We start from the raw sequence: 25,148 nt of genomic DNA on the forward strand, positions 1-25,148 counted from the left end.
AAGTTACAAGATCAGAGTCAATACTCACAAATTTATCATTGATACAATCACCCATAGTACTATTTATGCTTTCTTCACACTTAATCTGGGAGGAATCTTTGGAGAAATAATTGTTCTCCAAAGACTCGGAACAAAAACCAACATGACGGAAGCAGTTCTGAATCGTGGCACTTGTACCTAAGTTCCATGCAGAATCAATCATTTCAACTGCATCTGAAACACAAATTTTTGCGTCCATTCTAACATCCACAAATTCACAAATTTTTTGTCTAATTTTCAGTAAAACGTTTTCATACTTAGGATAATTCATAATTTCCTTGATTGAGACTTGCTTTCTCTTGAATTACTGGTCCTGATAATGGGATTGTGGGATTTGAACCACGAAAGAGTTGTTTCCTCTACATCGCTGAATTCTGATTTCTTATGCGTATTCTGCTAGGTTCATAAGAAGATTCAAACAGAGCTGTCTTAAGAGCATCATGGGCCCCGGGCCAAGAGGTTTTTCTGAGGCCCCACCTGACAAATTCTCAAAAATGTCACTTAATTCTCATTGTGAGCCCATGTGCTAAGACGGCACTGGATTGAAATGCTGAAAAAAAATTCCGTAATTTTTAACAAATGTTGAAATAGGTTCCGCGCAACTCCATATTCTTCGGCGGGTTCACTGAGTTTTTCCCAATTCTAGTTTTTTAAAAATTTCAACTTCTGATTTTAAAGTATGAAGTTTGCGTGGAGCCATTGCATTCACAGTCATCTATACAATGATAACCAAATGACATTCAGCATCTAACCAGGCTTTGGCTCTTTTCTCCTTTTCCAAGAAATCGTAAAACCAACTTCTGCCAAAAACATTCTCGGCAACAGACGATATAAAAACTCACATTAGATAAGATTTTTATCCCTATTGGATGTTGACAATTTAAACATCCAATAGGGATCACACATTTCTTTTTCCATGAAAAGAATGAAAGACCTGTCCTGGGAATGCCACTAAAATGATAAGCCGGCCAAGAGGCTTCAAACATTCATTCTTCACATGCACGCCTTTCCCCCCCCCCCCCCAGCAAAATTTCGTGCTCTTAGAATATTTCATATCTTCAAAAAGGGGTGGTTGATGACGTAAGCGACCTTCAAAACCCCATTCTCCCCCCCCCCCCGTCAGCAAATCCGAAACCCCTCCCCCTCGATGCTGACTGAATACTTGAATGACCCCAATGTAACCGATAGACTTATTCCTCGCATTTTCAAGTTTTATGAAAACTTATAGTGTAAGGCCAGGATTTTACTGTTTTAAAAGTTTGATAAAATCCCTTTTATAAAACTTGAAAAATCCAACCAATGAAGCTCATAGTTTACATTAGCGCAGATGTAACCGATAATCTTATGTGCAAGTGATCATTGGTATCATCATCAACTGCATAAGTACTATTAAACTCTTATGATAGTTCTTTTATAAAATTTGAAAAAAGCAACGAATAATCGTACCGGTTACATTTGCGCAAATGCACCCGATAGGCTTATTGGTTGTATTTTTCAAGTTTTGTGAAAGCTCTTCGATAAAACTCGAAAAATTCAACCAATTGGTTGAATTTTTCGCAAATGTAACCGGTACGATTATTCGTTGCTTTTTTCAAATTTTATAAAAGAACTATCATAAAAGTTTAATAGTACTTATGCAGTTGATGATGATACCAATCATCACTTGCACACAACTTTGACGTTGAGAAGAAGGAGCCCCACCCCCGTATTTTTACCTATGCCGAAAAGTCGTAACAAAAATTTATCGGAGGGCCCCGCCGTAGAAATTATACACTGAAAAGGGCTCCGCGAGTCAGAAAAAGTTGAGAACCGCTGGTATAGAGCATAGTTTCCTAAACTTTCTTTTCCATCGCCCCCTTCACACATCAGAAATTTTCTTTCCCTCATCTCCCTCCAACTCGAGTTAAGGGAGATTTTTTGGTGCGTATTTGCATAATTTTGGAGCACGTTTCGTCACTTTTTTGTGCATATAATCCTTGCTCTATTCATAACTATTATTAGGAGGCGCGGTAGCCCAGGTTGATAAGATACTCGCCTAAAGTACCAAAGGATGTTTAGAAGTGTCGCGAGTTCGATACTTTCCCGATATAGAGGTACAACAAAAACGGCGACATGACCATGGGCCCCCTAGGCTAGGATCTTTAACGGGGCCAGACTTCCCTTTATGATGAATTTACAGCGTAAAAAAACAAAAAAATGATTAAAATCAACCACAGGGCTGGAGCCTTGTCAGCCCACCCCTTGTGGTGGTGGTGGTGGGGGGGGCATGGACATGACCACAGAAAAAAATTTCTATCGCAGGGAGTTCCACACACATCGAGGGGTTAGGGCATCTGCCTCTCGATGAGTATAAAAAAAAGGCTGCCGTTCGGAATCAGCAATAATTTGTAGGTCCCGCGGTCTAATTAGCCCTCGTGTGCAGAAAATGACCGTGGTGCGACGAAAATGATCAAATTCATAACTATTAAAACGAGCAAACATAGAAATATTAAAATTTCATTGGTAAAACATTTTAAGTTAAAATATGTTTTAAGATGAACTCCTATCATTCCGAAAAGGTAGTGTTTATTCACAGATAAAAACTCTCCGTGAAATATATCCCATGTTTTCGCGAGGGCAGAGTGCGGTGGGAAGCAGAATGTAGGACTTGTTGCCGATGTTACGATAAGGTCGTTAATTGTAATGTTAGCTTTCCTCAAATTTATCAACATTTTTTAACATTAGCTATATCACTGATCGAATCTATCAGTCTATCCTATCCTAGACTGAAATTTGAGCCAAATTTCTGGTAAATCTGAATATTTTATTGACGATTTATCATATTTAACTATACGAGCTGGGGATTACGCATAATCACCGACAAATGTGGAAAACAAAATTTATTAAAAACTTGTAAAAATGGTTGGTAACTATGTATAATAGCCGGTGATTATGCATATAATGACCGGATTTATAAAATTCTCGGAAAATATATGGCGGTTCATTTCTAAATTATTGTATTCTGTTTTTGGGCTGAAAAGTGGCGCCATCTGTTGTGTGAATTGGAGGAAATGACGTCATCAAGGGCGCGCGCGCAGGTAGAACTCCTTTGTATAGATAGACTTGGAAGTCTGGGGGGCACGATCATTATTGCTGGGGGGGGGGGCAAGATGATGACGATGATGACAGTTCATATATGCATACATACATACATTAGATCAGTCGACTCCACCTTTGAATCTCATGTTCCTTACCCTACGCCAGGAGGGGGGGGGGGGGCAGACCCCAAGTCCCCCCCCTTTCCAGTATATAATTTCTATGTGGGAGTCCCGTAGGCCTATTTTTTATTTAATCATTTAAGTTACTGATTTATTTTTATTATTCAAAAATATTAATAATTACTTTTTTTAAATTTGCTGGGTTTTTCCTTGAGCGGCCGCGGAGCCCCTGGGAGTTCACACGGAGCCCGGGGAGCACCGGTTGAGAACCACTGCCCTATGCTTGGAAAATACTTTTTTTTCAAACTGAGCACAACTCAGGTCTATCGCCATGGGCAATTTACTATCTAGTGCCGGAAGTGTAAGTACCTAACAGTCTGATTGCATATCTAGTATTGTGTATGATTTTTCAGTGCTGCCATCTATATTTTAAAAGTGAAGTGCAAGAAGTGCAATGTCTGAATACTTGTACTGTTTGCAGGCCCGTAGCCAGAACTTTCGTTCGGGGGGGGGGGGAACAAAGTGATAGAACAATAGATTCGGCCATCTTTTTCCCTTTTTTTCGGTCATTTTCTCACATTTTTGGGGGGGGGGGGACAAACCCTCTATTCCCCCCACCCCCTCCCGCTACGGCCTTGACTGTTTGTAGGACTTGCTCTCTGTGGCGAGACTCCTTAAAGGGGAGATCGGCTCGAAGTTGGGAACCAGAGAAAACCAACTTCAACTGACCACCACTGTGGCGACGGTTTGGCTCGAAAAAGGTGGAAAATACGAGTACTCAGTGGCCTCCATCTTAGGAACCAGTTTTCTGTTCAGTGACGTATAATCATTAAAACAAAAACTTGGCGAAGTATAGAAATGAAAATTAAGTCACAAATTTAAATATTTTATTTCAAAGAGTAAAAAATATGTACAAAAAAAAAGGCAATATGAGAAGGGAAGATCACTTGTACATTCCAAAAAGACGTACATTTTACGAATCTTGAGGATGAGAGTATCATATCCTTACCTGGATCAATATTTCTTTCTGAACGTTGTTTTTATCGGATAATTATTGGCCCGATTTATAAATACCGTATTAGCATAAGGGGCCATTAAAGAATTTAATGAGCACCCACATGGGGAGAAGGTTTCGCATTTGCTGACTTAGGGTGACAAAGCGCGGGGGGGGGGAATGATGACTGCGTAAGCAATTGGGTATGAAATTAGGAAATTATCTATGATTTTGGAAATTACCGTAAATTGGAAGGTCTCATCCTTTTGGTACTTGCAGTCAGGTGGGGGCTTCAGAACATCACCACAACCTGGGGACTCAATAATGCTGGTTTAAAGTCATGGGATATAGCAAGATCGAGACTAGATGGGAGGAGCGTGCATGTCGAGAGTAGTATTCTTGAAAAGACAGCAAATTTTAGGGAGGCGGGAAATTTTAGTTGTTTTCAAGTTTTACTTCTGGGAGGGGATCACACTGGTGGATCGAAGAATTGGGGAGAAGGGGCGGCGTAATCTTCCAGAGAGGTTTCCGAGTTTTACAGCTTTCAAAAAGCATTACAAATCTACAAGCCGCCGAAAAAGGAAACTTAGCAATTCTTATTTGTAACACTGGAACACATCGCGAGGAGGAATTTTGGAATCAATGACGAATGCTTTGGCCACGGGATTCTCTGACCCATTAAATTTTGGATTTTGTGTTCCCATTCCGGCAGAACCAACACCAACCGAATTTCTTGGTGCGATCGCTGTTCGAAACCATGCTAGCGGGACATTTCGGGCAAAAAACTATATTGCAGGTATTACGCCGACTTCTGTCACAACTGAAGTGTTTTTACTTCTGACTGAAAAATGCGCATCCATAAAAAAATTGAAAAACTCACGAGAAAAGGATGCATGATGACATGCAGTTCTTCTCTCGACCTGTTGCTCAATAAATTTTAATGATGACGATAACCGGACCTAAGATGCTGGTGATAACAACAACGCTAGTGGCAATAAGAAATGAAAATGGTGTTACAATAGATAAGAATAGCTTGAAAAAAACCATAATTTTTCACCAATGAAAAATTTTGAAAGAGCTAAAGCGCGAAGGTAATTGGTTGGTGACAAAAAATAATTGCCAAATTTAGCGCAAGGTCTCTTACGGAATCTTAGCCTTTGCGCTTTCATTTCCACCAAACTTGATAACGGCAGTAAATTGCACTATAGCGATATGGCCTCAGTGTGGTGAAATATAGTAGTCTAGGAGCTACCAAGCTTACATAATTCTGCTGACAAAGTGTGGAGGGGCTCTGTGCTTTTTGCTGACAAAGAGGGGTTGGTTCAAATATGGCCAAAATACTGTACTTGAAAGCAGGGCCGCAACTAGGGAGGAGTAGGCGGGTCTCGTGCCCCAGGTGCTGGACCAGAAGTGGGCGCAAATTTTATTCTCAAACCTCTCCTTCAACATTGCAAAGTGGCGCCAAAATGCGCATTTGCCCCGAGTGACCAAGCATCTAGTTGCGACCCAGCTTATTGCCGTTGATGTTTAAACTGAGTTTTGTCTGGTAAGCGAATTCGGAATTGGTTTTCGAATTAAGGTTTTAAGGTGGTTTTTTTTACGCTGAGAAATTCCAGTGTTAAACGAAAATGAAATTCAGATGCTCTACATGTTGTAAGTTCCTCTCCTAAATAAGAATGCGATATTCAGGTCCTACGCTCGCAGTTCAGAATCGTGTCCAAACCGTTAGAAATGGAAGGGTTAAATTTCACTGTACCATCAAGACCATTCCTCATCTGAGTAAAAAGTTCAATAGATAGATAGATATATACGGTGGGATCGATTTCTATTGCCTTTTTGATTAGAAGTGATAGATGGGGGTGGTTGTATAATCTATATCTGTCGTCGGTTGGACATCTTCCCCATCGCTAACGCCAGCCCGCTGATGTTGTCGATAATGAAGAACAAGAAAGGCCTGTCCTGCAGGTTCATGTGGATCGTCTCTTGGCCCGACGGTGGCGTCGTCGAGTGAGCGTCTTTACCGTTCTTGATGTCGACGTTGATCTTGTGGATTAGGTTCGTGATGTGCAACCACCTGAAGTCGCTCATGCCGACGAGTTCGGCGAAACCCGGCGTGAAGAGATCGACCAATCCGCTGCGGAAGAGTGCCTGAGTCAAGTTCTTCGGACTGTCTTCCAACGAGATATGAGGTATCTAAAGAGAGGATGAGAGGAAAAAAAAGTGACTTGTCAAAAATCAATAACGAAATGAATTTCCATAAATTATTATTATTCGAAATTCAAAAAAGTTGCTCACGATTATTATTATTGCTTAGTGAGAGGGATAAAATTTTTAGACATGTGACTACCCAGTGCAAGGATTGCCGAACGATATGCCGTGAGATTGGTCAGGTCAGCGCAGCAACCAAATGCTTTGTCAGCCGTGGCAAGCTCGCATTTTGGTACCCCCTTGTAATGTTGAAGGATAGGTTAAAGGGTGAAATTTGCACCACCTCTGATTCAAGGGGCACAAGATCCGCCTGCAGCCCTCCCCCCAGTGGCATCCCTGGGCTAGGTAATATGATTTTGATCTTAAAGTTGCAAGGATATAGAGGGTTACGTTTTACTGTAGTTATGGTCTCGAAAAAAATATCTCCGGATGCTTATTCGAATTTTAGAGAAAATTAAAGAGGTTTCACTCGAATGTACATATTTCCTACTACTACCACCGAGATTCACGTAAGACGACGGCTCTGAACAGGCATGGAAGATTCAGAGTGGGGCGATTGCCCGTCCGAAGAGTCGAATAATATGAGGATATTTGTCTGTCCCGGAAAATACGGGATACAGTATAAGTCGCTCTCCGACACATCTCCCTACCTTCCTCCGATCCATTTGCAGATGGAAATTTCTGCCTCAGCTGTCTTCGCTGCATTCGCAGTTGAAAATCTGAAGATGCCGCAGATGAAGATATATGAAGATGTCTACTCAGCTTCATTCGCACTTGGAGGTGTCTGCCTTCGCTCAGGTATGAATCAAGATTGGGGGGAGGGGGGAGAGGCCGAAAAGCCGAATAAAATGGAAGAATTTGGCTGTCGAAAATGCTTTCGATCCAACGAACATACACAATAAATCGCCCCTCCAGACACATCGCCCTGCATCCGCGCTTGGCTCTGTGCTACCATTAGTTATTTTTAAAGGCACAAAGATAAATAAATAATAAAACTTGCAATATCCACATTTACATCTTTGTATTAACAATGGCAAAACTGCATAATTGCACAGGGCAGTTTCTTCGAAGGAAACACACCAAATAAACAGGTTCTATCTGTAGTCCATTCTTCCATAATAAAACCAAGAGGCGGAACTTTTTCAACGTAGTAGTATTTTAATGGGGGGGGGGGGCGGGGACTGGACCCGAAATAGGCGATCGAGCTCGTTAAGACGGCCCAAACCATATAAATTTCCTCTTTCATCGCCATGGCCGAAATTTTCATTTCCACAGGGATGATCAAATTGATGTGCACTACCCACTCTGCAATGAATGCAAGATGCTTATCTAAAAACATCCTGCCTCTAAACCCTTTCTTTTTTTTCATCACACTGTATCTAGGACGGACACGTCAAGGACCCATCCAATCCACAACGGTCCAGTCATCTTTCATCCATCGCAAAACGGAATGAAGTGTCGACACAGAATAAAAACGGGGAACCCCCCCCCTCACTCAATTGAAAAGGAAAACAGCGCGACATGAACTCATTCAAAATAATAATAATAAATCTCGTGACTGACCAAGACCTCGACGATATCAACTGCCAACCTTTTCATTATTATTATTTCGTACCGTAATAATGAAACGGAGTTTATTGTTCATCCTACTTACTGGTCACTGATGTGTCACGATGGCACCCCAAAATGACCGTTAATACACGTATATGATCTGATATTCCTATTTGCGTGCCGACTGGTGGTGGGGGAAAAAAAAATATCAGAAAGCTCGATGACCTGCGTTTATAGTCTTGTGCTATTTGGACAGATTACCATGATAATACGGATTTCGTCCTGCTTTTATTATTATTGTGGCAGTTACATGAGTAATCGTCTCGACATAATATGGACTCTAACATGATCTGATACATGCATATTATCGTTAGGGTCGTAGAATTCCGCATGTATTGACCTTATTCAGGGGATTTATGGTTTTATTTAAGTGCAGCTCGACCGAAAAATACGTGAACTCTAAAAATATTGGTATCATCTATCTATGTTCAACATGGTTGTATTTCTTTTAAAATGTTGCTTGGACCGAGTGTCCGTGGATGTTGTTGCCATGTGTAAGGTCTTTCATCGTTACTTTGACTCGTGATCAGTGACCACATCGGTATTGGGGTCGGTGGAAATCAATGCATTTCGAACAAAATTACAATGATTGAATTACGATTCGGGGAAGAATCGAGCTCTGCGTACATTGAATCGGGAAATGCCATGGTTCCCCCAAGGGCAGGGGCGATAACTGGCAAACAAAAATGTGCTCCGTTGCTGGGGTGGGGGAGGCATGCATCCATAGAAACGAATGAGCAGTAAATTCGGAACTCAGTTATTATACGTAAAAGCTTTAGAACCATAGTGAACATGGGTCAGGTCTTTGACCACCTGTTCATATCTCTTCGTTGAGACAGAGCGGCGGCCCATGTTCTGGTTAGGAGGAGAAAGGCACTGGGGTAGGTCCTTCAAATCGGGACTGTTCATACTAACTATAGGTCAGGCCGTCCTGGTGGTGCCGGGCGGAGATGCTGGGATATTGTTGGGTTGGGAATGTGAAGGAGGCAGGGTGACGAGAGAATTGGTGAGAGGCGCCCTGGGGGGTTGGGGTGGCTTCGCTTGGCTGATACACCAGTAGGTTTTCTCGGTACGTCCGCGGTCTTATGACCACTGTGCTTAAATTGCAATAGCGATAGAGCCTGGACATGTTCGGTTCATTCTGTATTCTATAGGTCAGATGCCTTCAACTGTTGACATAGTGCGAGACAAATTTAACATTTTAATGAGACCTGTGTGCTATACTACTATGCTATACTACTACGAAACCCACACATGCACCTCGTCCATATTCCTTTGCGGAACTTCTAACGAATTGGTACATGTTGGAATGTGCATGTCCGTGTTGTGAACCTAATGTGAAGCTTGTTTCTGTGTAATGCTTGTTATAGTGCAGCCATCTGCCTCCTATTTTTGGGACTATGAGTGAAGTGTAATGATTGAAGATTTTAATATTGTAGACCTGTTGCTCTCTGTGGCGAGACTTTTTAACGGGAGCTACTATACTATACTACACACACACATGTTAACAAAGAGCTCAGTGGGCTGTGCGTTGAAGATTGCTATAGATATTCGGAAATCTTCAAAGATCCAATGATGGCTGCGAACCTTCGAAATCCTGGCATCTTTTTCCCAGTCTAGCTGTAGGGTTGACAAGTAGGAGGGAGGAGTCATGGGGTGATACCACCACTATTTTTGATCTGGCGATGATTCTTTCTGTTCGAGTTGGTGTTTGTCTGCTAATGAATGCATTCCAGAGCAGTATTTAGGGTCTCTTACGTCACTGTGTAGTCGAATAATAGATCCATTAAGATCCATTAACGGTTGTATTCACCAGCACGGTTTGAACTACAATCGCAGGTGAAGATCGAAACGGATTGGTTAGATTGAGGATTTTAACCAATCCGTGTCTATCGCTAATCCTTGTACCTGCGATTGTAGTTTAAACGCTGTCGGCGAATACGGCCATTAAGGAGGTACAAGTTATAGCAGACTTAAACTTGTTTTAATCGAAAATTTGTTACCCCGTGCAGCTACACGTGAAATGCATACTTAAATGTACATGGCACTATTGCAATAACTTAGAAATTTCTTTACTTACTTCCAAAATCACGTGCTTTGATTGCATGGTACTGAGTATGTCAGTGATATGCTGAGCGTTCAGTCTGGTTTCCATCATCCCTAAATTGCTGGTGTCACTTGGTATCAAGACGAGCAGTGACAGCAGACCACTCCTGAACGGCACTTCAACGGCTGTGCATCCTAAGTAATCGTACTGCCCGTGTCTTAGTCCTCCTTGTCTAGTTCTCGTAGGGGCTGCTGGGAAACTGTGGCTTACGAAAGGTGAGGAAGCGGCATAAGCAGAAGCCACGGGAGCGAAAGCCGGTGCGTAGAAAGACGGTCCACCCATGGGAGGAAGTCGACTATGCGTCTCCTGGTAACCCATGTAAGACCCAAACATATGTCCGTTGAATGGATGAGGACCGTATGGCTGATACTGAGTATGCCTGTGAGATTCTTCAGGCACAGGCGTGACGGAAGAGCCAGACATGTCCAAGGTTCCGTCGAATGATAAGGCATTCAGTAACAGGACACTAGTTGTCTTCGGCAGCCTCTGCGGAAGAATATTCTTAATATGGCCTTTGGTATATTTCTGCACGATGGCATTTATGTGAGACCTGCTCTCCTCCCCGTACATGCCAAAGTCCAGAGGATGGACGGATGTGTTGTAGAAAGTATGAAGGAACTTCTGGTAGTGGTAGAGGATGCTATATTCCCGCTGGACGTACATGCTATTGAAGAGCAGTATCTCAAAGTCCTGAACACCGTAATCCTGGCGGAATCTGTCCACGTCCGGCATATGATGCCCCGGAGTCACCTGCAAGTTGTCCCTGAGGTGGACTAGGAGATCGTGGAAAGCTATGTGGACGTCTTCTTGCCTGACACCCCACAGATAAAGCGATTGCTGGAGAGCGTTGGCAGTCCTGCCCTGGGCGCCGAGGAGAACCATCGCCAGAGAAGTGCTGATGCAGAACGGGCAGAATGCGACTCCTTCTGTTTCGGGGACCTTGAGTGCTCGATAGAGATCGATCCCGAATTGGTTGGTCGAGAAAGCCAACTTCCTCATGGCAAATGTTATCGGCCGTATTTGTTGGGCTTCCGTCATCGGTAGGAGCCGCGGCAACAGGATCCATACCATTGTCCACAAAAACCAAACCTTCGCCATAAATGCACCTATTGGATGGTAACAGAATTCATTAAACTATCAGGTGTTATATTTTTGTTCTTCGAAATATCGCAAATTGTTATACGCAAACAGTATATGATATAAATGAATATAGATACGACATTTTCGTGTGCCGTTTCATGATTCATCAGTAATCAACGCCTGCCAACAACAATTACTCACCGTAAATCGGGGAGAATTTTTAGCATGTTAACAGAAAAATAATATAAAAATTTACGACAATATAAGATTAAGAACAGTAAGAACTGAACAGGGACATATTAATCGCACCATTGGCCCTCTGGCAAAGTGATATTCCGATGCCTTTAATCTGCTGAAAGTATAGCGTGACCACGGAAAGATGGCCTCTGACCAGGCCCGTCATTTAGGGGGGGGGGCGGTTGCCCCCACCCCTGGCTTTTGAAAATACACTACAAATGGTATATATATATATACAAATGTATATATATATGCGTACCGTTAGAACATGCTCTTTGCCCCCCCCCCCCCGGAAAAAGTTGAAATGACGGCCCTGCCTCTGACGTTGGATGACCTTCATGACGAAAATAGGGAGAAATGGGAGGGGGGGGGGGAAGAAAATACTAGGTTTGCTGCAGGAGTTCTCCCCCCCCCCCCCCCATTTCTCCCAATTGAAGAATGAGCACTCTCTTTCATGATGAAATTTATACCAGGTCAGGAGCCTTGCTTTTGACCTTTACTACTACCTTTTTTAAATGCTTTCCCTCGAAAATTGTAGCCTCAAATCTCATTACCATGAAGCATCTTATGCACTTGTGGCCGAGTAGGCTCACGCGTTATAAGACAGCACTGGACCTGAAGAGACTCTTAACATTCGGAACTCTGGGAATCTCTCTTAAAACCACTGTGGCTATTAGTGGTATTTATTCTTTCTTTTACTTTTTCTGTGAAAAATTTTTTTTTGCCCTACAGTTCCATGCTCAAAAATGTTCTATGAAAATACAATTTCAAAAAAGTTGTACTGTATAATACTCACACACACGCACAGTTTCTGAGAGGCTTTCTCTTAAATGCTTCAATTTCACACAGCAAAACCTTAAGAATGTTGAATCACGCGGCTGAATCTTAAAAACGCTCTACAACGCATCAGACAGAATCTTAACGATGCCGATGGTTCTCGAACTTTTCACGTCACGGAGCGCGTTTTTAAGAGAAAATTTCATACAGAGCATTCATTCCTTTTGAAAATACTCAAATAATCTTGATACGCTAAATTGTCACAGAATTATGGATAAACAACATTTTACGTACCCTGTTGCACTAGTCATCTGCGTCTATGAATATGTCATACAGGCTTCTTGTGAAAAATTTATAATTGGATTATCACCGATAAATCTTTGAAAATGGCATCTTTACTTAACATTTAAGGAAATCAAGGAGAAAATTGTGAGGAAAAGCAGGTTATCCATTGCCTCTCCAGCTACCCTTTTGCTACATGTGTAATACAGCCGAATCCCGTTTTAACGAATACAGTTATAGTGAAAATCTCGTTTTAACGAATACTTTTCTAATCCCCCCAAATAAGTTTACATGGGAACAATGCTAGATAACTTGGAATTCCTTTATAATGAAATTTCTTTTTAACGAAGCGATTCCTCTGGTCTCTTGGCGTTCGGTATAACGGGATTCGACTGTACCATATTTCTGGTTTGTTTTTTACTCCTCAAACCGTGGCGAGGGAGAAAAGAGGCGCTGAGGTAAAGAAAAAAAATCGATTCCCGTCCATAGTGTCAAACCAATAAAACATCTCGGGGAAGAGAACATAGAGGGAGCTCAAATGTTTTTCTACCATCTACTCTAGAGCCCGAGATACCTCTTACATTTGCACCTGGAGAGGTTTAGAGCGTTCAAAAGTAATAAAATTCTACGGAGCATTCTAGAGTTTAAGTTACGTATGGAAAATCATCAGGTTTAAATCAGTTGTCTTATTTCGGAAAGTCTTACATCTTTAAAATTATAATTTGAAGAAATCAAAGATTTTATGCGATTTACAGTCAAAAAATGCAAAATGGTTGAATTTGGAACTCTCAATTTTACACCAAAAGAAATTCACCCCGTCACATTTGAAGAAAATTTTCTGAGACATCGACTGTGTGTTGAAAAAAGTAGTAGTAGTAGTAGAGTAGTAGATGGTATTAAATCTTGAAAATTTTGACAGTTAGTATACACATTCTGAGTAAGCTTTATATATTATCATGTCATTAAATAAAATTTCCCAATTTAAGCTGTAATTTTATTCAAATCCCGTTCATTCGTCAAGACAACGTAAAAAAATGTTCGAGAATTTTTCACCAGGTGGCATTTAGGTTGTTACTATTATGTAGCCTGTGTCCAATTGAGTATACTTATATACTTAGCAACTACTTCCATCGCTTTATCTTCATCCATTCAAAAGTTAGGACCACTTGAAGACTTCTTACACAATGACCATATGCGCAGCCTCTTACGATCATTTTCAACCACTAAGAATCATTTTGGGATGCTCGGGAGCAAAAATTATAATATTTGAGAGAAATAAAGAACATTTTTTGGAAGTTTCACATAATCTTGAATAACTCCTGAAATATGGCAGATAGAATCATGGAAGTATCGTGGTGCTTAAGAGTACAGTAAGAGTACAGTGCAGTAAGAGTACGCGCTAAATGATAAAAAAGGTTAGAATGCCACCTGGTGGACAATTTTGGAAATTTTTGTGTTATCTTGAAATCTAATAAGATAGACAAAAAATTCATTAACCAGGTCGTAATGCTATATGACGGAGCCGAACCTTAAAAATACTATACGAGACAACCGAACCTTAACAATGCTGTATGAGACAGCCAAATCTTAACAATGCTATATCCCACTGCTGAATCTTTACAACAAAACCTTTAATATTCTATATGACACAAAACAGCCTTAAAATGCTTTATGACATGGCACAATCTTACAAAATGCCTTAGACGACGTAAAGATTTCATACATTTCTCAACGTTACCTTATACAAATACGATTAATCGCCTTGTGTGACATCGACATCGGAATTTCAAAAATTCCTCTTTGACACCGCGTGAATCATGTCTCAAAAATACTGGGATTTCACGCAACAATACGTAAGGCGAAAATAGGGTTTTCAAATAGTGCTGGATGGCGCATCACTATCTCTGAAACAAGAAGACAGACATTTAGTTTCCAACAAATGCACTGGGACACAACTGGGTCTTAAATAACGCCTTAGATTGCAGGAAGACTTACACATTGCCCTAACACCAAACGTAGTCAGGATTTTCAACAATGGTCGGGATAAATCAGGACAAAGTCACAGGGTGAACTGCGAAATTCTGTTAACAAACTTGAAGTGTTTTTCTCTAGGTACGACATTGAAACTATAACCGTACTCATAGTATTCAAGGTTAAAGTTTGAAATTTTATCTCACACTCTATTAATTTAGACACACTCTATCACTAGAGGTCTCTCCCTAAATAGAAGAGAAAACTTCTCAACGTCACCCATAAAATAAAATATATATATCAGTAATAATCAAATGATTGATGCTCTTTCAACACTAAATAAAGATCAGGAACTGATCAACATCCTATTGATTGAAAAACCGACACAAAAACACCACATGTCGTCTAATATTCTTCCCAGAGACAATAGAGTTAGAAAAAGAAAAGACTTTATCGCTTGATCGGAAGGAGAAAAACATTTTCATGTCAGAGCACAACATGAAAGAAGAGAGAGAGAGAGATTCGTTCCTATTACTCATCTCATTCAGCCACCCTTCATTATTGTCCACCAATACAATTCAAAACGCTACCAACCGTGTTAGCATCCATTCTTCGCAATGTCCCAGTTTTCCAACGACTGAATCGACAAGATAGCATACGGTTGCGATCCCGATCTTTTTATGGGTTCTGCGACACCCTTCCACACAATACCCATCATCATCAACATGTTCATCTATATATGTAACTATGATAGCCACTTACACACCTTCCGACCGATGATGTTTTCGATGGCCTGTAATAGGATTTTTACCAGTAATAGGATCATAAGTAATCCCCCCCCACCCATATCACTAGTTGGATTATCTTATGTAATACTGTATATAATAGCAAATGGATTTAAAAATTGGTCACAGGTTTTTTTGAAACGAAAATAAAAGCTATTATAAGATAAACCGCACTGTTACAAAATCTACAGGCACGAGTGTATAGTTCACTCAGCTTACAAAATGTAATCCAGTGGCAGAAACGGATTTTAGTCGGTTGAGGCCTCAGGCGAAACAGAAAATATTGGGCACCTTTAAATTAGAAAAAGTGTAAACTTTGGGTTTTTCGGGCCCATCAGAAGTCGGGGCACCCGGTGCACCCGCCGTTAAATCCACCTCTGGCTGGTGAATTTCTGCGAATTCAAGATCAAATTACAGTTGTTGAATTTGTATTATTGGTAATTAAGCTTTTATTCTAGACACCTTGAGCTATCGTTGTATGACCTTCTGTAGTTCATACGACCTTTATGTATCTATATCTTAAGTACCTATCGTTACTGAATTTCTTTGAGCAGGGGCTGCACAACCTCCGGCCACTGGCCAAATGCGGCAAAGCAAGAGGTTTCATTCGGCCGGCGAAAGATGCATAAAAATACGGAAAATCACAATTCATACGGTTTATCACCAAACACCGTCAAAAAATATTGTAGGCGAAAATTGAAAGACAAAAAAAAGTGAAGTTGCCAATTACAACCAATAAATTTTTAAAAGGAAGTAGAGTTGCCAATCACAGACAACAGAAATTACCCAAGGCAAGTGAATTAGCCAATTGCAGCCCGAAAACTTACCAAAGGTAAGCAAAGTTGCTAATTACAACCAAGAAATTTTCAAAGCCAACTAAAATAGCAAATTACAGCCAAAAATGATCAAAGAGAAGTAAAGTTGCCAATCACAGCCAAAAAAAATTGCTAAATTCAAGCGAAGTCACCAATTACAGCCCAAAAAACTACCAAAACGCAAGCAAACTTACCAATTACATCCATAAAATTTTGAAAGGCAAGTAAAGTTGCAAATTACAGCCAAAAAAATTGTTAAATACAATAATTTATGTCATGAAAATAATTTTAATTCTTGATGTCAAAAATTCAAGCAGGCCTCCTTGAAAATAAGGGAGAAAAAGAGGACGCATTTTTTTACGAAAAAGTTGGGACGATCACAAAATTACAGGGAAGCCCCCGTAAAATACAGGCCACATGGTCATAAACAATATACAAGTTTTTGGTCCCCCAGTGCCAGAATTATCGAATATCTGGACCCCGGACTGAAAAGGTTGTGCGTCCCCTTTCTTGGAGAATTTCGAAGAACCCTGAGAGCTATCGTCACATAATCTTCGAAAACTTCGGAAGATCCATAGCCAGCCAACACATGACATTCGGGGACTTCTGAGTATCCACGGCTATCGTATATATTTGACATCCATATTTTTATGGGCAAATTTTCTCAGCCACCTCGTTGGACAATTTGCCTATTGTGGCCCTTGTATTTGTTAGTAGATGTAACTGTAGCAGATGTAGCTGTGTAACCTGTGGACTAATCAAATTTTGCCATGGATCGTTACAAGAGCTTTTGTGGACTTGACATCCAGGTTTATCGTCAAACGACCTTTGAGGATTTCCGAGGACCCATAGCCGTCGCAAAGAACTGAGACAGACTAGGCCCGGGGGGAGGGGGGTACGATGTGTAAATATATGTAAAAACACATACATAATTAGGTCAACAGCACACATTCTTGATTTTGGGAGGGAAGGCAATGCCCCCCCCCCCAATGACTATGTGTCTCCTCCCATGCCGTCACAAAGCTTTCAAGAAGGACTCATAGCTACATCATTAGTGGAGCTTTTCAAAGGTTTCAAGTAGCCTGAGCATCCCCCCCCCCCCCACAAGTTCCAGCACCTATCTTAGCCAGGCTATCTTCACATGAACTTTGAAAGCTTCTGAGGATAAACGGCTGTCTAACAATTATCAAAGATTTCTGAGAATCCATAAAAAGAAATAACTAAAAGAACTTCTGAACACTGCTTTGATGACTTCTGCGGCTCTACAGCTGTCGAAGGGTTTTTAAGGACTTCAGGGATCCAGAGATATCATTACTAAAGCTTTTTGAGCTTCTGCGAACCTACACACGAACTTTGGGAATTTCTGACACTACAGGTGTCACGTGACCTAAAAGGCGCGCTTATATGGGAAATAGGGGAAAGAAAACAACCCAGTTTAATACCGGGTTATTGAAAAGGGTTTTCGCTAAAACCTGTTTACATCGACCGGCATTTAATCCCATTTTACTGAAGTTGTCAGAGACTGACGCGTGCTAAAGATTATGGGAGAGAAAAGAGGATACAACCCTCAAGGGAACAAACGTGATCTCTACTTTCTCCCTACGATCGGAAAAAAGTCGTCAAGTGGGTGCCAAAACTTCCAACGGTTCAGAATTATGGATACCAAAGCTTTTACAGACTTCTAAAGACACAGAGCTATTGTCAACAGAAGTTTGATTGAAGAGTGATGTTTATATTACACGGATCTTTAAGCCTAAAATGAATTGACCACCATGATGATTAGCATCTATCACGTATCTTACACCTACCCGATCAATTAAAGATATTCACTTCAACCTTGAACAATAATGTGAAAAAATGCAGTTGTTGGCGGTTACGACGACAGAGATATATATCAATGAGCGTCCTGTTCCTGGTTCAGGTGAACAAACACCATCGGAGAAGCGGATGAAAAAGACCATTACCGTTCGTTAAATATCATTTTTAACGAATCATGACCGATGTTGGCGTGAAGTTCACTTTCCTAGGCGGCAACTTCCCCTCAACTAATTTTTTCATTCTTTTTTTTCACCTGGTATTGTCTTTATACACATTACCCATCTAGTTATTAATCCCATCGTCGTTGTAACAACATCAACTAATTACAACGTTGGTTTTGAAAACACTGAATGCGGAAGATGCAGCATATGCAGAACTTTTTTCCCACACAAGGTCATGTATGACTATGATTCGAAAGTTCAGTGAGAGTGAACTCATAAAAAAAAATGGCTGCTTTGTTTGTCCCCAACTTCCTCCTGTTAAATCTGACAGCTGGGGCGACCTTTATTATTATTATTATTATTATGACCAAGGCCCGGCTCAACAGCATCATGAAGTTAGTACCTCTCTTTCTTTCATTTAGATTTTATTCTTTCCGCTAATATCATTGCACGTTATTAAAGCTTTGATGACCCTGTCATTCTCCTGAAGTTGTCACCACTACTACTAAACCAGACATGCATCTCGTCCACATTCCTCTGCGGAACCTCTAACGAATTGGTACATGTTGGAATGTGCGTGTACTTGTAGTGAAACCTGGCGTGAAGTTTGTTTCTGTGTGATGCTTGTTATGTGTAGTGCTGCCGTCTGCCACCAGTTCCTGAAGTGGTTACCAACAGACGTTAAATGTGATCGCGTCTCTTCCAGCTGAAACATTCTATATTTTCTTAGACAGGTATCGCTATAACTTGGTGCTCGCGAGCACCTCAGTACTCAGTGAAGTAACCAAGAGTGTTCGATACTTGTGGCGGATTTCGTGCTAGCGAGGTCTTGATCAACACACCAATTGTCAAGTTGCACTAACGCTTCGATATCTCCTTGAGATGAGAAGCGGGTTGTGCTGGCCCTTCAACAGACAATGTCAAGTTGCATCCAGGAATCATTACACTAGCCTGAGTTGGACTCGGGCTAGCATAGTGTTTCAAGGCGTAGACCTACATACGGGTGCTCTTTTTACGATGCTATGCATAAACGGTACTCGTAATTGAATGAAGGTGGAAGAAATCTATCCTAGATGCAGAACTGTCTTCGCATGGGCCCCATCCATCGCATGGATCCCTTATGATAATATGTTACATAAGGTCTGGTTACAGTTCTGGTTGGTAGGCGTTGTACGTCTAGCCGATGCAGCATTAAAAATTCAAACACAATACTAGATGCGCACTCAGCTGGTACATACACACTCTTACTTCCGGCACAACTGAAGCGATAGGAAATTGCCCATGGCGATAGACCGGAGTTGTGCTCGATTTGAAAGAAAGAAAGGCACGTCTAGCCACGTAGAAAAATCCAGAAACCCCTCCCCAGAAAAATCACTTTGCCAGAGGACCTATGATGCAGTTGAGGCAGTCCTGTCTGGATGTGACATATCTCTTATCCATTTGACAATTCAGTCTCTAGTTCGGGGGGGGGGGGGGTCTTCCACTTTTCTCTATTCCCGAGCATTGTATATATCCATCATCAAACGAGAAGCACCCTTAAGGCAACATTGACACACGTATGCCGGAAATCTGCATAATTGTAATCCTTGAATACAATTTTTACGGGGTGTTCAATCGAAGCGTTGATCCAGTGCTTGCGAGTACGAAATCGGGTATGAGCATTGCGCTTTCTTGGTGCTTCGGGAGAGCATCATGGTGCTCGCGAGCAGGTTGAAGGTGGCTGCTCTAGTCCATCTAATCCATGGAATCATGGTTAAATCTTTGCACTTGTCATCCTTCAAAGAAGTTGATCTGCAGCCATCGGGTGAAAACCAAGAAAGACTCTTTAGCAGGGCTAGGAGATAGAAAAAGAATGAAAGCTATTGTGTGTGTATGTTGGACAAGGCTAATGTCACCTAGGCTTGATATTCTCAGCCAGTTCATGAATAGTCTCAGAATCAGTTCCAATCCTTAAATCTTGTAAATTTGAGCTTTAAAGCGACAGCGATTGGTCTAAACCAGTTTCCTCAAAGTGGACAATATCGTCCCCTGGTGGGCGATGGAATAATACGGGGGGGGGGGGAACAGAAGCAACAGATTTAACATAGGATCCTATGGGTTCACTTGAGGGGTGGGGGGCGAAGAGAAAAACAATGGGGGGGGGAGAGAGAAACAATTTCTGAAGAAGGGGGCGATGGAATAAAAAGTTCGGGAAACTAGGGTCTAAACTTTTCACCATGTGTTCGCAAAACTCATAATAGAGATGTTTGAATCATTATCTTTCCCAATTTCGATCTCAAAATCATCGCATAACTCATAAAAACAAAACATTGGAAATGCTAATGTTCACTATTATGAAAAAGAAACCATGGAAGAGACCAGGAAGAGCATCGGCAAAAAAATACAGAAGCCAATGACTATCAGACCGGACAGGCAAACACAACGTACGGGCATAAAACCGATGCATTGCATCAACAAAAGTGGTGGCTCCACACAATCAATGACAAATCTCTTTGAAATGCTAATGTGGCAAACTTAAACATGAGTTCACTATAAATGTACTGAACTGCAAAAAAAAAAAAAATCAAAATGAAAGGGGGTGCGTTGGAGAAGGAGGTTGTACCAGCAATAGGCAGTAACCATAACTGGTCAATGTGAACGACCGGTATGTGCCCGTTTCCTCTGCAACCAATAGGTCCGGTTAGATCGGGAGAATAAAAAAGAACATGCACCTTTTAGAAGCAAAATAGACACATCCGGGTCACACTCTAACGCACATCATCGCCATCATATACAAAAAAATAAAAGACAAAAACAACCAAATCTACATCTGAATATGTACAAAAACGGCCAATAAACAGAAATTTTTGACTCTTTAATATGATTTTTGATGTTCCGCCCATTCTTCTTTAATTTCGGGCTGAGGATTAAAGCAAAATACACTATAAGAATAAGCGAAGTAGGGTGTGGTAGCCCAGGTAGGTAAGATACTCGCCTATTGTACCAAAGGATGTTTAGAGAGAGTTCGATACCCAGTTCCTCCTTGTCAGAAACTTCCATGACACAGGAGTACAACAGAAACGGCGACATGACCACAGAACAAGATTACTACCGCTGGGAGTCTCACATCGAGGGGTTAGCACCCCAACCTTTCGGTGAGTATAAAAAAAATGCCGTTCGGAATCGGCAATAAATTGTAGGTACCGGCTTGATTATCCGTCGTGTGCAGAAAATATGATCGTGGTGCGATAACAATGATAAAATGATGTGAAGTAAGTAACAATAGTGTCTTTATAAAGTATTTTGCTTGAATATTTCCCAGGCAGAACCCTCTTATATTAGCATCATGGATTCCCGGATAGTGTCATGTACTGTATAGACATTATAATCCTGTCACAGTTGATCTTAATCGACATTCAGTTGTCATCACGGGGATCTTCGGAGGACCTCCGTACCTTAATATTTTCTCCACACTGTCCTTTTCGAATCGAATGAAAATTTCCACGTTGAAAAAAAAATTTCTGAAATCTTCAAAATCAGGCGGCAATCTTTTGTATGTCTTCCAGATCTTGCGAGAATCTTTAGTAGGGGGTTAGGGGAATCATTACCAATCACATGAGAATACATTCGAATCCCGTTATAACGAATGCCAAGAGACTGAAGAAATCACTTCGTTAACGAAATTTCGTTATGAAGGAATTCTAGATTTTAGCATTGTTCCTATGTAAACTTATCCGGAAGGGTTAGAAAAGTGTTCGCTAAAACGAGATTTTCGCTATAACGGTATTCGTTAAAACGGGATTCGACTGTATATTTTTTTTCCTACACCTTCCAGTTAACACTGCAGTCTTCGGTACGCATTCACATCTCGCGGGAGCCTCTTATACGCTTTTCCCAGACCACATGGAAATCTTTAGCAAACTTTCTATATCACACGAGAATCTTTAGCATTGCAGATCGTTTGGGAAACTTTAGTACGCATTGCAGATCACAGAGAACCTCTTGCACCAATGCCTCCCTCCTCTTGAGAGATTAATTAAATTGATTTGTTTGTATTTTTTAGGGATTTACATGCCTACGAATTGTTGTGGTGGCTTCATATGAAAAGATATCCTACCTCATAAATTACTTTTCCGAATGTTGGAAAATATACCGCGGATTACAATGGAGACACGTGTATTGATGGAGATCCACGAGATATTTTCGGGCAAAAATAACACTGAAGAAAGAATAATTTAAACAGTGATTTTCCCATATGTCAAAAAACTGCAAGTACTTCACAGCTTTTAAATAACTTCAGATCTGGCGTAGAGGGGGTGGGGGTGGGGAGGGTTCGGCTTCCAGGCTGAAAGAGATTTCGGTAACGGTGGCGCAGTTCTGGTATTTATGTCATAGAAGAAAATGACTGATATTATACGGAATCATATGCAGAGCCGTCTTAACAGCGTCATATGTCGGAGATGTGTCTGGGGTTTTTTTTCCTGTCTAGAAGTATCTGTCTACCGATTACATACTCTAGAAAAATTATAGTAACCATTGTTTGAAAAATCTCAATACAGCGATCAACAGACCTTACAAAAGATAACTCCCTTGACTTATAGACTTTTAGCAACAAATTTGTACGATTTGTAATTGAAGTACCAGTGATATATCTCAGAAACTGGTATCCTTGCTGACATGTAGAAGAGAGGAAAAGAGATTTTTTGAACAAGTTCCCTTCTCCAAGTCACCTTCCCCTATACATGTGAAACGATATTTTTATATTCACCAAACCATAGCGTAAAAAACAATTATGCTGAGGTAAAGGGAAAAAAATCGCCCGTAGGCCTATTTTTTATCGAAGTTACTGACTTATTTTTATTATTCAAAAATATTAATAATTATTATTATTATTTTTCAAATTTACTGGTTGTTCCCCTCCCCCTCCCCTCGAGCGGACGCGAATCCCCATGGGAGTTCATACGGAACCCTTAGGGCTCCAGTTTAGAACCACTGATTTAGAAAACGAAAATGTGTGATTTGCCAGCTTCAACAGCTGAATTTCTTTCTAACGTGTCCGTATCTTCTGCAAGCGATTCGTTTCCGTCCTTTTCACAAGAAGATTCGATGTGACTTTGTTTTCTATTTTTTAACCGCATCAGTAAAAGTCAGCCACCTTTTATACCGTTGAACAAGCACATGAAACTCGTTTGGAACTCGGAGAGAAATGTTTCTAAGCTGCATTGAGATATTAAAAAATAAATGAGCAATGAAAGGCACGAATCTCCAAAACGCTTTCACCAGACCAGTGTGTGACTGGGATTACAGTACTCCAGCTTTTAACAATTCCTTCTGCAGTGAAGTTGATTACCTCACACACAGGGCCCGTGGTGTGCCTTCCCAGGGGCTCCGGGGCAGACTTTTCCTCGGTGGGGGGGCTCGCTTGAGAGGATAATTATTATGCTAAACATATTTAAACTTTTGTGGGACCCCATTCGGCTTGGGGGCCCGGTAGCAGTGCCCCGGTTGCCTCAGCCTAGTGTTACGGCCCTACTCACACACACACTTTCGCATTTCTTGAGTAATAGCATATGCATCTGTCATTGACAGGTGTTAATGAACTCATCCAAGATCCGGTGAAACACTAGCAACCCGCGGGAATATAAAAGCAAACTATGTGTTTGTGTAGAACTCTCTCTGCTAACGAAATCGTTGCTTCTCGCTTGGAACCGAAACGAAAAAGTTCAGATTTTGTTGAATGTAATTTTTTTTATAATATTTGCTACGCATTATATATTCTGGAAAAGATCGACGAAATACAGAAAAGAGTGACTGCAAGTATAAAGAGAATTCACCGGGAATTTTGAGGAAAAGAGACATTTTACAAGTGGAATGTCTCTGAGTCAAAATTCAAATTATCATTAGAAATTAGGGAGAAAAACCCACAGGTTTTTTTCCATTAACTCAAGGGGAATTCATAAAATTTGACTTATCCAAAAATTCGAATTATCCAAGTTCCACTGTATCAGCTGACGAGTGGAGGCATTCAGAACATTCGGGACATGCACATGAAATACATATATACCTGATACTCATCGCACACATAAGTGGTACTCACCTTTATAAGTAATGCCCAGAAACAAGACTCACAGAAGAAGTAATTGCAGTGTCGATTCCGGATGAAGATTCTAACTGCTCACTATCACTGTAATAATGCTATCACTTGTTACAAGTACCTTCCGAATTGGCATAAAACACCGAAGAACCGTTCGTTTCGGATGCTTCACTCGATATGAACGACGGGTTGAACGAGTTCATCTTTTTAACTCTTCGGCTTTTCAATGAAAAACGCTTTACCGGACATGATGGGGGGAAAAAAGAAAAATCGGCCTGTAATAAAAGGAATGTGGGCGTCGATATAAAAATATATATTTTTTCGTATTATTTTATTCCATTCTTTTTTCCCGATCGTCACAAAACACATGTATCGCGTGCGTAATGGGTGATCCAACGACGACGCCATCTATCGGATGGATGAAAGATCGACTCGAAATCGTGTAGCGATTTGCCCTTTGACAGGTTTATCAATGAAAAACATTATTTATGTGGAGCTTATATGTGACCAGTCATCGAACGGCGATGACGCAATCGATGACAATTGGCCGATTACTGGTATGGTGCAACGTTGATTTGATTTTGCTTGTCCAGATTTAAAAAAGCTGGACATTATGAATATCGTCTCTCCCGGATGTAGAAATTTTATGTGTTTGTTTTTATTATTATTATTTTTAACCCGAATAGAGATTATAAAAGTAAAGGTTACCAGACGTCCAAACTTTGAAAGCCTCTCCGTGTCCGTTCTGTACTTTTATGCTATATGTGTGTGAATGTGACACGTATAAGATTTTTGCCTAAAAATTGGACTTAAGTCCTTACCTTTACGAAACCTCGTTAACCCCGTTCGGATGGGAGACAATACCACCACGACAGGGGTGGATTTATAGTTTTGCCAACTGTGTGTGTGTGTGTGAGTTAAAACAAATTTTGCTGCCCTTTACCCCTGTTCTAGTCTAATTTTCTTGACTCCACTCATTAAGATCGGCCGTCC

At 40.9% G+C, this 25,148-nt stretch overlaps 1 protein-coding gene across 1 annotated transcript; it reads right to left on the minus strand.

The window, feature by feature from the left end:
* Window positions 1-4,474: 4,474 nt before the first annotated feature.
* On the minus strand, window positions 4,475-24,383 carry LOC149070098 (serpin B3-like). Its single transcript, XM_089249946.1, has 3 exons — window positions 24,159-24,383; window positions 10,130-11,262; window positions 4,475-6,423 (listed from the first exon to the last, which is right to left on the minus strand). The coding sequence occupies exons 2-3, from the start codon at window positions 11,252-11,254 to the stop codon at window positions 6,103-6,105; spliced, it is 1,446 nt and encodes a 481-aa protein (XP_089106072.1). The 5' UTR covers window positions 11,255-11,262; window positions 24,159-24,383; the 3' UTR covers window positions 4,475-6,102.
* Window positions 24,384-25,148: the final 765 nt, after the last annotated feature.

Source organism: Pholcus phalangioides, unplaced genomic scaffold, assembly GCF_987345545.1.
Source record: "Pholcus phalangioides strain wild (caught in Gottingen) unplaced genomic scaffold, Ppha-v1.0 ptg000022l_1, whole genome shotgun sequence".
NCBI classification, from domain to species: Eukaryota; Metazoa; Arthropoda; class Arachnida; order Araneae; family Pholcidae; genus Pholcus; species Pholcus phalangioides.